At 35.2% G+C, this 16107-nt stretch overlaps 1 protein-coding gene across 1 annotated transcript; it reads left to right on the top strand.

The window, feature by feature from the left end:
- The first annotated feature begins 3526 nt into the window (after positions 1-3526).
- LOC141587896 (uncharacterized) lies at positions 3527-5972 on the top strand. Its single transcript, XM_074409360.1, has 3 exons — positions 3527-3548; positions 4794-5818; positions 5919-5972. The coding sequence occupies exons 1-3, from the start codon at positions 3527-3529 to the stop codon at positions 5970-5972; spliced, it is 1101 nt and encodes a 366-aa protein (XP_074265461.1).
- The last annotated feature ends 10135 nt before the right edge of the window (positions 5973-16107 follow it).

The following is a 16107-nucleotide window of genomic DNA, read 5'->3' as shown; positions in this document are numbered from 1 at the left end:
CAAGAAACTCCTGATCTCTGCCACATTCTTTGGTGCTTCCCACTTGGTAACTGCTTTAATCTTTGCAGGATCCACAGCTACCCCTTTCTTTGAAATCACATGCCCCAGAAAAGCTACCTCCTCTAACCAGAACTCACACTTGGACAACTTTGCATACAGCTGATGTTATCTCAAGGTCTGCAACACAATACTCAAATGCTTCTCATGCTCCTCTTTAGTCTTAGAAAAGATCAATAGGATATCATCTATAAAAACCACCACAAACCGATCCAAGAACTGACTGAAGACCCGGTTCATCAAATCCATAAACACGGCAGGTGCATTAGATAACCCAAACGACATCACTACATACTCATAATGACCATACCTTGATGTAAAAGCTATCTTTGGTATGTCCTCTTCCCTAATCTTCACCTGATGGTAACCCGACCTCAAATCAATCTTAGAAAAGACTGCTGCACTGCTCAACTGATCAAACAAATCATATATACATGGCAAAGGATACTTGTTCTTTACCGTTACTCTGTTCAGTTCCCTATAGTCGATGCACAACCTCAAACTCCCATCTTTCTTCTTCACAAACAAAACTGGTGCTCCCTACGGTGATACACTAGATCTAATGTATCCTTTCTCAATCAGATCATCCAACTGCTTCCTTAACTCCTCTAACTCCTTAGGACCCATACGGTACGGTGCCTTAGAGATTGGCCCCGTCCCCGGTTTTAGCTCAACACTAAAATCTATCTCCCTCCTTGGTGGCAACCCCGGAATCTCCTCTGGAAAGACATCTGGAAACTCTCCCACCACTGGTATCTGCTCAACTGTCGGACTCTCCACTCTATGATCCCTCACATGGCACAAGATCAACGGGCACCCCTTCCTCAGATAGGACTTCAAGGTCACTGCTGCAATCAACTTAACTTTGGGTTTGACAACAAACCCACGATAAGACACACTAATCCCCTTAGGACCTCTCAGAGAAACCTTCTTTTGATGACAATCTATCTTAGCCTTGTACTTTCCCAACCAATCCATCCCGACTATCATCTCAAAACCATATAAAAGAAACTCTAACAAGTCTACAGGTAGATCAACTTGCCCAACTATCATAGACACACCTCTATACAACCGCCTACAAGATACAGACTCGCCCGAAGGTATAAAAACTTCCTCTCTTACAGACTCATACCCACTCAAACCCAACCGTTTAACATGACTCGATGATACAAACGATCGTGACGCTCCCGAATCAAACAAAACAAAGGTAAAAACTCCGTTAACAAGAAATGTACCGGTGATAACGTGAGCATTATCCTCAGCTGCTTTCTTCTCCATCATAAACAGCTTGCCACTGGTCTTCTGCTCACCTCCCTGGACAGTACTAGCTAAGGTAGTCGGTTTAGCAGCCGACCCCTGGTTGTTGTTGGTGTTTGTAGCCGGTCTCTGATAAGAATTACCTCCATTGCGGTTAACCCCACCGTTGTTGCTCTGACCTCCCATGTTGTTCCATGAGACCATGACCCAGCCGGTCTATTACTAGCATAACAATGTGTAGGACCCTGTGAGAAACTCCCCTGTGACGGTCTCTAGAAACCCCCACTCACCGCACTGGTGCACTCATGTCTCTTGTGGCCCACACCATCACAGTTATAACAGGTCATACCCCAACTGCCACCACCACTACCACAACCACGCCCGTATGAAGCCCCAACACTAAACCCCGAGCCCGATGAATATGCTCTCACCTGATTATGGTTACTCTTATTGTAGTTGGACTGACCACCACCCTCACTCTCAACTTTCCTCTTCTCTGCACCCCTCTCCTTGATCATCTCAACCAACCTCTCAGTCCTCCCAGCTCGCTCATAGACCTCCTTCACATCTGTAAGAACTCCCACTGGTAGCTTCTCCATAATCTTGGGGGTCAACCCCTTCTCAAATCTCAAAGCCAAGTTCTCCTCACTCAGCCCCATGTCCTCAGCATACCTGGACTTCTCATTAAACTTGCGGCAGTACTCAACTACCGTCATCTCAGATGTCATCCTAAATTCATCAAATTCTTCTCTCAGCTTACTCCTCACATGTTCCGGCACAAACTCACGTCTCATCGCTTTCCTAAACGCATCCCAAGGTATCGTAGGTAGCCCCTGTTTCATATACATCTCCCTAGCACCTACCTTAACCTTATCCCACCACTCACCGGCCGCTTCCCTCAAGTAGAACGCAGCCTGTTCCACTTTCAACTCGTCCGGGCAATAAACTAACTCGAGGATATTCTCCATCTCCCGTGCCAATTATCCAGCAGAATTGGCCCCCCTGTCCTGTTATACTCCTTAAGGTTGAACCTAGCTATGTGAATGCTGATCTTGGAGTGATCAACATCTTTATCCTTTCCCACTCTTTTCAAAGCATCTGTGAGAGCATCCTGGTGCTCCAACATCTTTATTATATCATCAACGGTCGTACTCTCTGCTCTAGCATACAAAGCGGTCCTCTTTGGTGGCATCTTGTAACTTTATAAGAGAAAGGTAACCATAAACACTCATACTACATCCCAAAACACGCATATAACCTGTATAGAACCTACTCGATCGAGCCCCTACGCCTACTCGATCGAGTTGTCCCACCTACTCGATCAAGTACCTCGACTCCAGAACCTGATCAGAAAACTCCCAAAAACACACTCGATTAAGCTGACTAGCCACTCGATCGAGCTGACCCCACTCGATCGAGTGCCCCTACCTACTCGATCGAGCGCCCAAAAACCTGCTTCTGCCCAGAAAACATAAAACTACCTACTCGGAGTCATACCCACTCGATCGAGCCTCTCACCAAATCGATCGAGTGCCCCCCACTCGATCGAGTCATGCAGACTCGTATAACTACCCGCATGTTCATCTTACTTTCCCACTATCTATACTGCCAACATAACGACAACAACAACATATATATATATATACAACTCTTTATATGCTCAACAAAACAACTTTATTCTATATTTCTAACATACCACATTGTAAAACAAACATCATGCCTTCATTCATCCAACATACAAATCACATATTCATCACCTTTTTATTCCATACCTCCTATCCTCCACATTCATGCATCCATCGATTCCCACCACATGTTATTATATAGATATGCAAACAAGAGATTAACACATAACGATCCCGACACGTACCCCATGTGACCGGTTCAAAATTGTAGGGGGAGTTCGCGACTTTAGGACGTCTCCCAAGCCTTTGCATTAGCTCCTACAACTTCTACCCCTGGTTCATTTTAATTTGACTCCCTATGTTCATTAGGTTCATTGGTTATAGGTTTCAGGATCATCTCTATGATACCACTTTGTAACACCCCCATACTCCAAGTGCCTTACCAGGACCACTTAGAGCATGAGAATTCTACCATCTCGGTTACCCGAGGCAATGATAATCATCAGACAATAATGAAACATACTTAAAAGGAAAATAAAGTTTAAAGCGATTACATGACAACTCCAAAACTGTTAAACTGAAATACAATGTACTCAAAATGGTCTACTGGTAACTCTATCAAAACTACACAACATCGTCTGACACAGCGAAAGACTCTTCTAACTGCCACGTGATGACTCATCCCAGCTATCCCATATGCGTCATATCATACCTGCTCAATAATTGCTCACCATCCCCAAATGGAGCACTACAATTTTTAAAACATTTAAACGGGGTCAGTACTAATTACACAAAACAAAGCCACAACGAAACAAATGCCAAACAGCTCAATCAACACACAATTCTCCAGTCTCCATAACCAATCTCCAAACAACTGACTACACACTAAAGTGTGTAGTCCTGCCAGAGTACCTATCGCAACAAGTACTCCACACTGCCAGTGGGGGACCGTAGTCTTACCCACCAAATCCCCGCTCATCAAACACTGAGCGATAAACCCAAGTTTCCTTAATGTGCACATCCCCTCCTGTGGCGGGTTCCACAGAGGGCGAACCAAGGGCGTGAAGCCACTCCCGCAAGTGACCCCACTCAGCCAGGGACGCGCCCCGAAGATCACAGAGAGTTATACAACAATAGTTATACAACACTACCAACAATCACCAAATCAGAATCCAATGCCACAACGATATACAACAACAACAGTAATCACCAACCACACTTATGTAATTAATACTGAGTAGGGAAAACCCTACCTGGAAAGCAACACGAAAACAGACGATCAAGCAGTTATCTTAGAATCTCTCTTCAACGAACCCTCCTCCAATACATACATACATATTATTACTACCATAACCACATCATCACCAAAAACCCCCAAATCTCCAAATTAGGGTTTAACCAAACTTAAGGAAACGATAAGAAAATTATATGTAGAACTTACCCACGACGCAAGTATCACAAAGGTATAAAGAACGATGAAAACCGACACCTCTATCTTCGGGATTTGCTAATAATGCGAAGGGAATAGGCAACGTAACTTGAAACTTCTCCCTGATTGTGATTTAGGTTTTGTAAAAGTGTTTTATGAAAAGATGACGAAAGTATATATATTAATCCGCATTATTAACAAACCCGTCGCAAATCACCCGTAACCCGACTTACTCGATCGAGTAAGTCACTTACTCGATCGAGTGACCCTTACTCGATCGAGTGCCAAGCTTACTCGATCGAGTACCCTACAGACAGACTACTGTTTTGCATAAAATCAAACTTACTCGACAGAGTAAGCCCCACTCGATAGAGTATCCTAAGACCCATAAAACCGTAGTATTACAGTCTTCCCTCCTTAAAAAGAACTTCGTCCCCAAGAAGCTAATGTACCTGGAGCTGAAGCTGAAACTGAAGCTGAAAATAATGGAGCAAAGGGGGGGGGTGACAGTGACTATAATGAGAGTGGTGATGAAGTGGACACTCCTGGTGAAAGTGATGATGATCCTGTACCAGGTAAGAGGAAAAAATCCTCAGTAACTGTTGTTAATGAACACTCTGACTTTGCTAAATTGAAATGGCGTGTAGGGATTAGATTTCCTACTAGAGAGTTTTTTAGGGAATGTCTGATTAGATATGCAGTAGCACAAGGTAAAAATTGTTCATTTGTGGTGAGTGATAAATCAAGGGGCAAAAGACTAGGAGTAAAGTGTAAAGGGGGATGTCCATTTAGATTGTATGGTAGTTGGGATTATATGCAATCTTGTTTTTTGATTAAGACTGTCAACAACACCCACACCTGTCAGAGAACCATGGAGAAGAATAGGCAACTGAAATCAACTTGGGTAGCAAAGCAATATCTTGAGGTTTTTAAGGCAAGGCCTCACTGGTCAGCTAGTGAGATTATAGACAATGTGAGGAGGGCTTACAAGATTATTATTAAGAAAGGATTTGCTTATAAAGTTAAGTATTATGCACACAAGTTGTTGCATGGGTCTATGAAAGATCATTACTCAAAGGTTGGTAGCTATTTGTCAGTCCTTGAACAAGAGTACCCTAACAACACTTTCACATTGACCACCAAACCACATAGGTTAGAATCTGTACCAGTCTTTGAAAGACTGTTTGTCTGTTTTAATTCACTCAAACAAGGCTGGTTGGAAGGGTGTAGAAAGATTCTTGCTGTTGATGCATGTTTTCTGAAGACATTTTTGGGGGGTCAGTTAATAAGTGCTACTGGAAGGGATGGTAATGATCAAATGTACCCATTGGCATGGGCTATTGTGGAGGGTGAAAATAATGAGAGCTATCAGTGGTTCTTTCAACAATTGAAGGCAGCTTTAGGAGAAGAAGATGGTGAGGGTTGGACAATCATTTCTGATGAGCATCAGGTACTACTTAATTCTATTTCTTTTTCTTAGTATTTTTGACTGACTAAATAATTGATGGGTACATTTATGATGAGCATCAACTGTCTTCATGTTACTGCAGAGTATTGTGAGCATGGTTGCACAAGAGTTTCCAAGGGCTGAGCATAGAAGATGAGCAAGACACATATTTACAAACTGGCATAAGTCATACAAAGGAGAAGAAATGAAGATGATGTTTTGGAATGCAGCAAAAGCTTACAATCAGCCTGCATTTGATGAAGCCATGTCAGCTATGAGGGAGGTGGATCCTAGAGCTGCTGATGCCTTCATGAGATGCAATCCAGTTCTGTTTTGAAGGGCTTTTATCAGTACAATATCCACCAATGATGTCATAGTAAACAATATGGCAGAGACCTTCAATGCTTACATAATAAATGCAAGAAGCAAACATTTGATCTATATGCTTGAAGATATCAGAACCATGTTGATGCAAAGACTAGTAACCAAAAAGCAAGAAATGGAGGCTTGGGGAGGAGTGATCTGTCCAAAGATTCAAGAACTTTTAGAGAAGGAGAAAGACAAGGCAGCTCATTGTACTGCTATACCTTCTAATACCACTCTCTATCAGGTGAAGGATGGTATTGATGAGGTGAAGGTTAATTTGCTTGAGAGGACATGCACATACAGGAAGTGGGATGTAACTGGTGTGCCATGCCATCATGCTGTAGATGCAATATTTGACAAACATGCTCTAGCAGAAGATTATGTGCATGAATCATACAGGAAGGTCACTTATCTAAGTGCATACAATAACTACATTGGCCCGTGTCCAGGTGAAAGGTATTGGCCTAAAGTTACTTCCCCTTTAATTACCCCACCCATTAAAGTTGGTCCTGGCAGACCAAGGAAAAAAAGAAGAAGGGATCCCCATGAGGACCCTAAGAGAAGTGGAAAATTAACAAAACATGGGTTAGAAATGACATGTTCTGTATGCAAGTCCAAGGAGCATAACAAAAGGAGATGTCCTCACAAAGGGACCATGAGAGTGGAACCAACACCTAAGAGAGGTAGGGGCAGACCAAGAAATGTAGCACCTGACTCCAATAGAAAACCACCCTCTACACAATCTGCAGCTAATAATGAAGCTACTGCACAGCTTACAAGGTTAACAAGGAATGGCAGAGTAATTAGAAATGCAGGAAGAGAAAGGGGAAGAGGAAGAGGTGGTGGTAGGGCAGGATCAAGAGAAAGAGTAAGACATTCTTCAGATCATCTACTCTTTTCTAAATTGAATTTTGTTTGCATTTATGTGAGTGTAGCATTACTAATGAACTGTAAATGCAGCCACCTCAGGGAATAGGAGTTCTGTTTGATGGGCAAGGCAATGTATTCACCAACTTCTTAAGTGGACCAAGGAGAATTGACCATCCTGCTAGTCACTCAAGTCAGCCAACAACTCAGGTGTCATCAAACCAGATTTGAAGGACATGACAATTTGTAGCTGTAGCCATTTTGTGGACTTTGATTGCTGCAGTTTTTTTGTCAAGTATGAAGGAATGTAAAGTTGGATTTAGAACAATGAAGTAGTTAATTTCGTATGTAAGGTTATGTAAGGCAGATATGGTACAATAACATTTGGCATATATCAAGGCTATGTAATGCAAGATTTCTGATTATAATGCCATAATCAATTCCTTCATCTTTAACATTCATTCTTCAACATTTGTTACAATAAGTTTTCAAACTACATTTCTTACAATGAGTTTTCAAACTACATTTCTGATTATAATGCCCTACCAGAGTTGCTACATTTGGTACAATAATTTCTCAAACACCGTTCTTCAACATCCAACAAATTGCGAAAAAAACCCAAGAAATAGTTAACATAATCATCCAAATTTTTTCACATCTAAAATGTTTTAGAACTTCCACTTTTAATTGCAGCACCTCTTTCTTCAATTTCTCATTTTTTATCTTCAATTTCTTCATCTTCTCTTCTAAATTCGCCTTCTCAGATGCCTCATGGTCTGACTTCAAATCCTCTACGAACTCAAAATAATCACATCCATTATGCTACAAGTTTAAACAATAAGAACTGAATAATTTCATCTTCAACAAAAAGAATCAAAACAAATCAAAAAATTAACAAAAAAAAAAAATCTAAAATTAATTAATCAAATTACTTTACCGGCCAATGAGGACAACCATAAAATTTCCTACCCGCATTTACACCCCTACCCACAGTTCTCAAAACCGCAGCAATATTGTGTTTGCATAACACATAATTCGTGCCACTTGAACTCTTTGAGTTTATTGAAGAATTAGTAGTCTTCATTATTGATTGAACAAATTAAAGAAAAATGAAGAAGAAATTGGAGGCAAGAAAATGAACAAATTAATGGAGGCAAGAAATTGAAGAAGAAGGAAATGGAGAGATAAGAAGAAAAGGAGTGTGAGAAGGAAGGGAAAAATCCAGAAAATATAAGAACACCACAAAAAAGAGGTGACCTGATGGCTTACCTCTTACAACCGGTGATAATTAGGCAAAGTTTAGGGAAAGTTAAATGAAGGATTAGGTTGGGTTTTTCTCAGTTAAACGCTAGGACAGATTAATATGAGAAGAGTAGACATAGGTTGGATTATTGCTGTTAAATAACCCTATTTTATATATGATATTTTCGTTTTACGAGGTAAGTCTTTGACTTTCAATTATATAAAAATATACTCTAGAAAAAATTATGAAATTTTTATCATTAGATTCGTCATAAAATTTGCTTTCAAAAGAGTATACATTTTATATTATTAACTTATATATTTTGAGAGATATTGAAGAGAGAAGAGAGTGTCTCGAAATGTGAGAATGACATATATAAAATAATAGAGGGAGTATGATATTTGATAAGTTACAAATTTATTTATAAAACGTTGATCGTGTATAATTATCACTTATTTAATTAAAGTTGTATGTATTTTATTTTAAAACATTGAAATTAAACCTAAAAAAATAAATTTGAGAAAAAATAATTTATTTTTATTTAGAAGTAAAAATATTAAAGGTCATATATGAATTGTATTATTTTTCTTCAATTATAATAATAAAATTTAAAAACAGACCGCGCAGAGCGCGGGATACTACCTAGTAACAAATATTATTGAAAGATAATCGAAATGTGGTAATTTTTATGAGATGATTTTTTTTCGGGCAAGTATCATATCACAATTATTTAGTTGGATTTTTTTATCACATTGGAGTAAGAATACTAAAGAAAATCATCATGTAAGACTATGAATATAATCGTATTTCAAACTTAATTTTAAAGTAAATTCAAAAGTATGGATATCCGATGGATATCCGCATCTGATTCGATTATTTTAGATACCCGAACATTAGATATCCGAAACATTTGGTTTGGATATTGGATATCTAACTTCAGGATTTCTAATATGGATATCCGATCCGAACTAGCACTTTGGATCAGATACTCGATCCGTGCACTGCCCTAGCAATTAATTAAGGCCTTGTTCATTTTGTCGAAAGAGGAAAAGATTAAAGTCTTGTACTCCATACTAAATTGAACTGAACTTAATACTCCCTCCTATTCTCCATATTATTCCTTTTTGCTGTGGGCACAAGATTTTAGGAGTGAGATAAAATAGGAGTAAAAAATTGGGTGGAGTTTGGTGATAGGAGAGATGGATGAATATTTAGGAGTTAAATAAGGAATTGTGGGTCCCAAATATTAATGGAATGAATAAAATAGGAGTAAAGAGTTGTGTGGGGTTTAGTGATAGAAGAGAGTGATGAATAAAATAAGAGTAAAAGTTTCCAAAATAAGAAAGGGGAAGAAAACCTGAATAATCCGTTTTAGGAAATAGGGAAGAAAATCTATATATACATAAAAGAGAGTTTTTTCGAGCGATTCTAGAGCGTCCACATCATCAAAAATTAATTTAGGAAAGTTTCATAAATAATATTTTCCACATAAAAAATAAAGTGGAGAATCTTTTAATTATTATAATATCTATGTTTCCTATTTTATATTCATGAGAAGTTTCTAATTTTTATATAAAAACTTTGACATTTCCTTTGGCAAAAAAATGTCGTTATAAAAATTATGAAGATAATATAATTAGATTCGTGGTAAAAAATGCTTTCATTAGAGTATAGATTTCATATGTTTTGCACATATTAAAGATGGTATTTCTTAATATGTTATATGTCTCACATTGAAAAACAATGTTAGTGTGGTGATTATAATACGTATAAATTATAGAATTGTCCCACAACGAAAGATTAACATAAGGTGGGTGATCCTATGATTATAAATAGGAGTCATCATTGGAACCTCTATACCACCCAAAAACTTTTTGAGTCTCTTAAGTATTGTTTTGAAGAGCTCTTAAGAGTTTATATTATTATCTTCACAATATGAGATATATATATATATATATATATATATATATATATATATATATATATATATATATATATATATATATATATATATATATATATATATATATATTCTATATTATGTATTATATTCAAGTGATGTTTATAATCTTTATATAAAAACTTAATACATCTCATTTCACAAAAAAGTATTATAAAAAATATTATGAAAGTTATATTATAATAGATTCTTGGTAAAAGAAATGCTAGCATTAGTATATAATGTCATATTATTTGCATATATTTTTAATTATGATAAAAAAGATTAAAAACAAACGTATGAATATTAATAAATAGTACTCCCTCCATTCAAGACCAAATACAACATTTTCATTTACACACTTGCCAAGACACAAAATCATAATTAAAAAATAAAATGGGTGCTAAATATACATAAATTGGTTATTAATGTGTCATATATAATGATAATCTCTGCACTAAAATAGAAAATTTATGAATTATAATACAATCAAGTATTGCATAAAAAGATCTTAAATCCATAAACAAATCAATAACGAGCTTTTTTACTTTGATAAATAGTAGATTTAAATCTTTTTAACTTTCAAATATAGATAATTATTATGCCTCATTACATTTGATTAACTAAAACACATCATAATTTTTAACCATTAATCAAAATAGCACCAAAAAAAGAAAATATTTTGCATTTGTTTATACATTGTATTGCTACCTCAATTACATCTTAAAAGTCGTGATAGGAAAAAAAAATAATTTAAATCATATAATTTGTACATATTTTAATTATGACAAAAAATGGAAAAAAACGTACGAATATAAATAGATAGTATAGTATTATTAAATCGGGTTGGATATCGAAATAGATGCAAAGATGGTGTACTTTTTCGTGTGTTATTTGTCCCACATTGAAAAATAATGTAGGTGTAGTAAATATACTACATATAAATAGTTGAATTGTCCCACATCAGAAAATTATCATACGGTGGGGTGATCCTAAAAATTAATTTAGGAAAGTATTATAAATAATATATTTCGACTTAAAAAATAAAGTGGAGAATATTTTAATTAATATAATACTAGTTTGGATGCCCGTGCGTTGCAACGGGGTAATTAAGTTAGTAAAAAAAATTGGTTATAAGGTCTTAATATTTACCTCTTATGTCTAATCATTTATTTAGATATGATCAAAAGTCTAAATATCTTATTTAAGAGACGCAAAAGATGTTAGGTTGATACCTAAGTTCCAAGGATGCCACATATTTATAATCATAAGACAACTACATCTTATGTTAATCTTTCGATGTGGGACAGTTCTATTATTTTTATATAATCCTACATTATTTTTCAATGTGGGCATATAACATACTAAGAAGCACACAATTTTATATATGTACAAATTATATGAAATCTATACGCCAATGATATCATTTTTACCACGAATCAAATTATGTTATTTTCATAATTTTCTTAACGATATTTTTTTGCCAAATAAAATGTAAATTTTTTATATAAAAATTAGAAACATCACTTGAATATAATATAGGAAATAAATATTATAATAATTAAAAGATTCTCCACTTTATTTTTTACATCAAAAAATATTATTTATGATACTTTTCTAAATTAATTTTTAAGATCACCCCACCTTATGATAATTTTCTGATGTGGGACAATTCAACTATTTATATGTAGTATATTTACCACACCTACATTATTTTTCAATATGGGACAAATAACACACGAAAAAGTATACCATCTTTTTTGCACCTATTTCGATATCCAACCCGATTTAATAATGAGAAAATATTATACTATCTAATTATATTCGTATGTTTTTTTCCATTTTTTGTTATAATTAAAATATGTACAAATGATATGATTTAAATTACATTTTTTTTCCTAACACGACTTTTAAGATGTAATTGAGGGAGCAATAAAATGTATAAACAAATGCAAAATATTTTCTTTTCCTGGTGCGATTTTGATTAATGGTTAAAAATTATGATGTGCTTTAGTTACTCAAATGTAATGAGACATAATAATTACCTATATTTGAAAGTTAAAAAGATTTAATTCTACTATTTATCAAAATATAAAAGGTCATTATTGATTTGTTTGTGGATTCAAGATCTTTTTATGCAACACTTGATTTTATTATAATTCATAAATTTTCTATTTTAGTGCAGAGATTATCATTATATGACACATTAATAACCAATTTATGTATATTTAGCACCCATTTTATTTTTTAATTATGATTTTGTCTTAAGTAAAGTTATTATACTATCGATTGTCTTAAAATAAACATTATAATATCAGTAATATAGTAATATATAGGGTTTTTAGATAACTTATACCTTAAATAACTGATTTTTTCAAATCTTATACCTAAGATAACTTTCTTTAAAATCTTATACCTAAAATTACATTTTCTTCCAAACTTAATACCAAATCTCAAAAAAAGCCCTTAATTGTCGATCATGTCCTTATTAATAAAACATCATCATCCTTCCCCCCTGCCCACCTATTAACCCACACATCCACAATTACCACCATTAAAAACCCTCAGATTAGTAAGGACAAATTCGTCAATTTAGGGCTTTTTTTTAAGATTTGGTATCAAGTTTGAAAGAAAATGTTATTTTAGTTATATGATTTTAACGAATGTTATCTTAGATATAAGATTTGAAAAAGTGAGTTATTCGAGGTATAAGTTATCAAAAAATCATAATATATAGTCGCTTTTTAAATATTTGCGTGATTAATATTTGTGTGGTATTGTTGTAACTAAGGTTTGCCGTTAATACAAACTCTTATAAGAACTCTCTAAGATAATTTTTAAGCGATTCAAAAGATTTTGGGTTGATACCCCTAAGTTTCAAATATGACTCATATTTATAATCATATATGATACCTCACCTTATGATAATCTTCTAATGTGGGACAATTCAACTATTTATATGTAGAATATTTACCACACCTACATTATTTTTCAATGTGGGGCAAACAATATACTTAGAAATACACCATTTTTTCGCACCTAATTCGACATCTAACCCAATTTAATACTCCGTAATAATAAGTAAATACTATACTATTTATTAATATTCGTATAGTACAATTTTTTTTGTAACTTCTTATCATAATTACAATATGTTCAAATAATATGATATTGTATTCTAATGCTAGCATTTATTTACCACGAATCTAATTATATAATTTTTTTTAAAAAAATTATGTTAATTTTTTGCTAAATGAGATGTATAAGTTTCTAAATAAAAATTATAAAAATCACTTGGACATAATATAAAAAATATATATATATCATATCGTGGAGATAATGATATAAACTTTTAAGAGCTCTCCAAGACAATGTTTAAGAGACTCGGAAGGTTTGGGTTGGTATTTAGGTTCTAAGGACGCTTTCTATTTATAATCATATGATCACCCACCTTATGCTAAACTTTCGATGTGGGACAATTCTATTATTTCTACGTAATATATTTACCACACCAACATATTTTTCAATGTGAGACAAATAAAATACTTAGAAATACACCATCTTTTTCGCACATAATTCGACATCTAATCCAGGTTAAAATAATGAGCAAATACTATACTCCCTCGATTCAAGACCAAATACAACATTCTTTTTTTTTACACTATTCATGAACAAATCGAATCTTTACGATTCCTTGCAATATGTAAGACAAAATATGGTCATGTGGGATCTTATTTGATTCACCTATAAAGTACAATGAGAATATCAAATTTTTAAATTTTTTATAATGTAAACTTAAAGATATTTACGTTGTAATTTGTGTCTTGGCAAGTGTGTAAATGAAAATGTTGTATTTGGTCCTGAATGGAGGGAATACTATTTATTAATATTCGTACGTTTTTTTTAGAGTAATTTTTTTGGCAAATGAGATGTATAAGTTTTTATATAAATATTATAAACATCACTTTAATATAATACATAATATAGAAAAAATATGTATATATATCATGCTGTGAAGATAATGATATAGGTATATAGGCTCCAATGATGACTCCTATTTATAATCATAGGATCACCCACCTTATGTTAATCTTTCGATGTGGGACAATTCTATAATTTATACGTATTATAATCACCACACCAACATTATTTTTCAATGTGGACATATAACATATTAAGAAGTACACCATCTTTAATACTCGTATGTGCAAATCATATGAAATCTATACTCTAATGAAAGCATTTTTTTACCACGAATCTAATTATATTATCTTCATAATTTTTATAACAACATTTTTTTGCCAAATGAAATGTCAAAGATTTTATATAAAAATTAGAAACTTCTCATGAATACAAAATATGAAATATACATATTATAATAGTTAAAAGATTCTCCACTTTATTTTTTATGTAGAAAATATTATTTATGAAACTTTCCAAAATTAATTTTTGATGATGTGGACGCTCTAGAATCGCTCGAAAAAACTCTCTTTATATATATATATATATATATATATATATATATATATATATATATATATATATATATATATATATATATATATATATAGATTTATTTCCTATATTATGAGTATTCAAGTGATGTTTCTAATTTTTATATAAAAACTTTTACATTTTGTTCCGGGTGTAATTCCAGAGCAAGTATAGTTACCACCCGTGGCTTGTTGAATGATGTCTTGAGTTGGATTCTCCTTTGGTCTTAATCGTTCCTCTCGGCCTCTCCTGCAACAATGAACGAACTGAGGGCTTGGCTTTGTGCCAAGCGTACTCACTCCGACGCTCAAGTCAGTAAACTTAAAGGATAAGTTGTTACTTGGCTGAATGTATATTGTAGAGAGATAAGGAAGATATTACCAGATGAATAGTGTATTTAGGTTTTGTTGTGTATTTGATGGGATCCTTTCCTCAATGAAGGTTGAGGAGTATTTATAGGCTTTCACCTTTTGTCACGTAGTGGCCAAGTGGCCAAGTGGCTAGCAGGTGGAAAGACTGATCTACCCCTCGGCCGAGGTTTCTATGGCAGGCCGGCGGGCCCTGTTGACTCACCGCCGAGGAGTCTTGGATATGAGTACGCGGGTATGTGCCCCGGCTGGGAAGTTGTCATGCCGAGACCCAGGCTGACCGGCCGATGGGCTGCATCGGCTAGGCTGTCTAAGTCGTTGACTTGCTGTGGATATCTTTGACCTTGCTCAATATGTTGACTTGGTCAGCGGTGCAGAATATGCCCCATCAATTTGCCCCCAGCGTAGTCTATGCCGTGGTATGGGCTCCGATGTACGTTTGAGCGTATATTCTGCGTAAGTATTTTGCGGAAAATTTCTGCATCGGCTTCTTCTGCGGCGGCTTCTTTTACCTCGGCCTGGTCTTTCTTAGGCCGTACCATATCCCCCCTCCACATGGATGTGTAAAGGGCATCCGATGTGGAAAAGAAAGTGACGCTGGCCGAGACCAGGATTGAGTGTGCCGGTTGTTTTTGATTGCCCCCGGCCGGCGCTACTTAGCTTGGTTGACCATGATGCCGGCGGAGAACAGATGCTTGGGAATTTGTTGAGGAAGGTGAATAGGCAAGGAGATATGAATAGGCGTGTTGAAGACGCTTGGTTACTGTTGCATTGATTGACGTCTAACTGTTGCAACGATTGACATTCCGTAATTGCATGCCCGACACGTGTCTGCATGCTGATTGGTTGACGCCTCATGGGCTGTTCGCTGATTGGTCCTTCTTTATGGGCTTTTCCCTATAAATAGGGCAGTTATCCCGTGAAATTGGCCACCAATTTCATTCTCTAAAATTTTCCTCTAAACTTTCAAGGGTTTTCTTTGTCTTCTAATTCTCAGAGTTGTTACTCCGGCGAG

Source organism: Silene latifolia, chromosome 6, assembly GCF_048544455.1.
Source record: "Silene latifolia isolate original U9 population chromosome 6, ASM4854445v1, whole genome shotgun sequence".
NCBI lineage: Eukaryota > Viridiplantae > Streptophyta > Magnoliopsida > Caryophyllales > Caryophyllaceae > Silene > Silene latifolia.
Note: the sequence above shows the minus strand (reverse complement) of the source record. Positions and strands in the feature narration are given on the sequence as shown.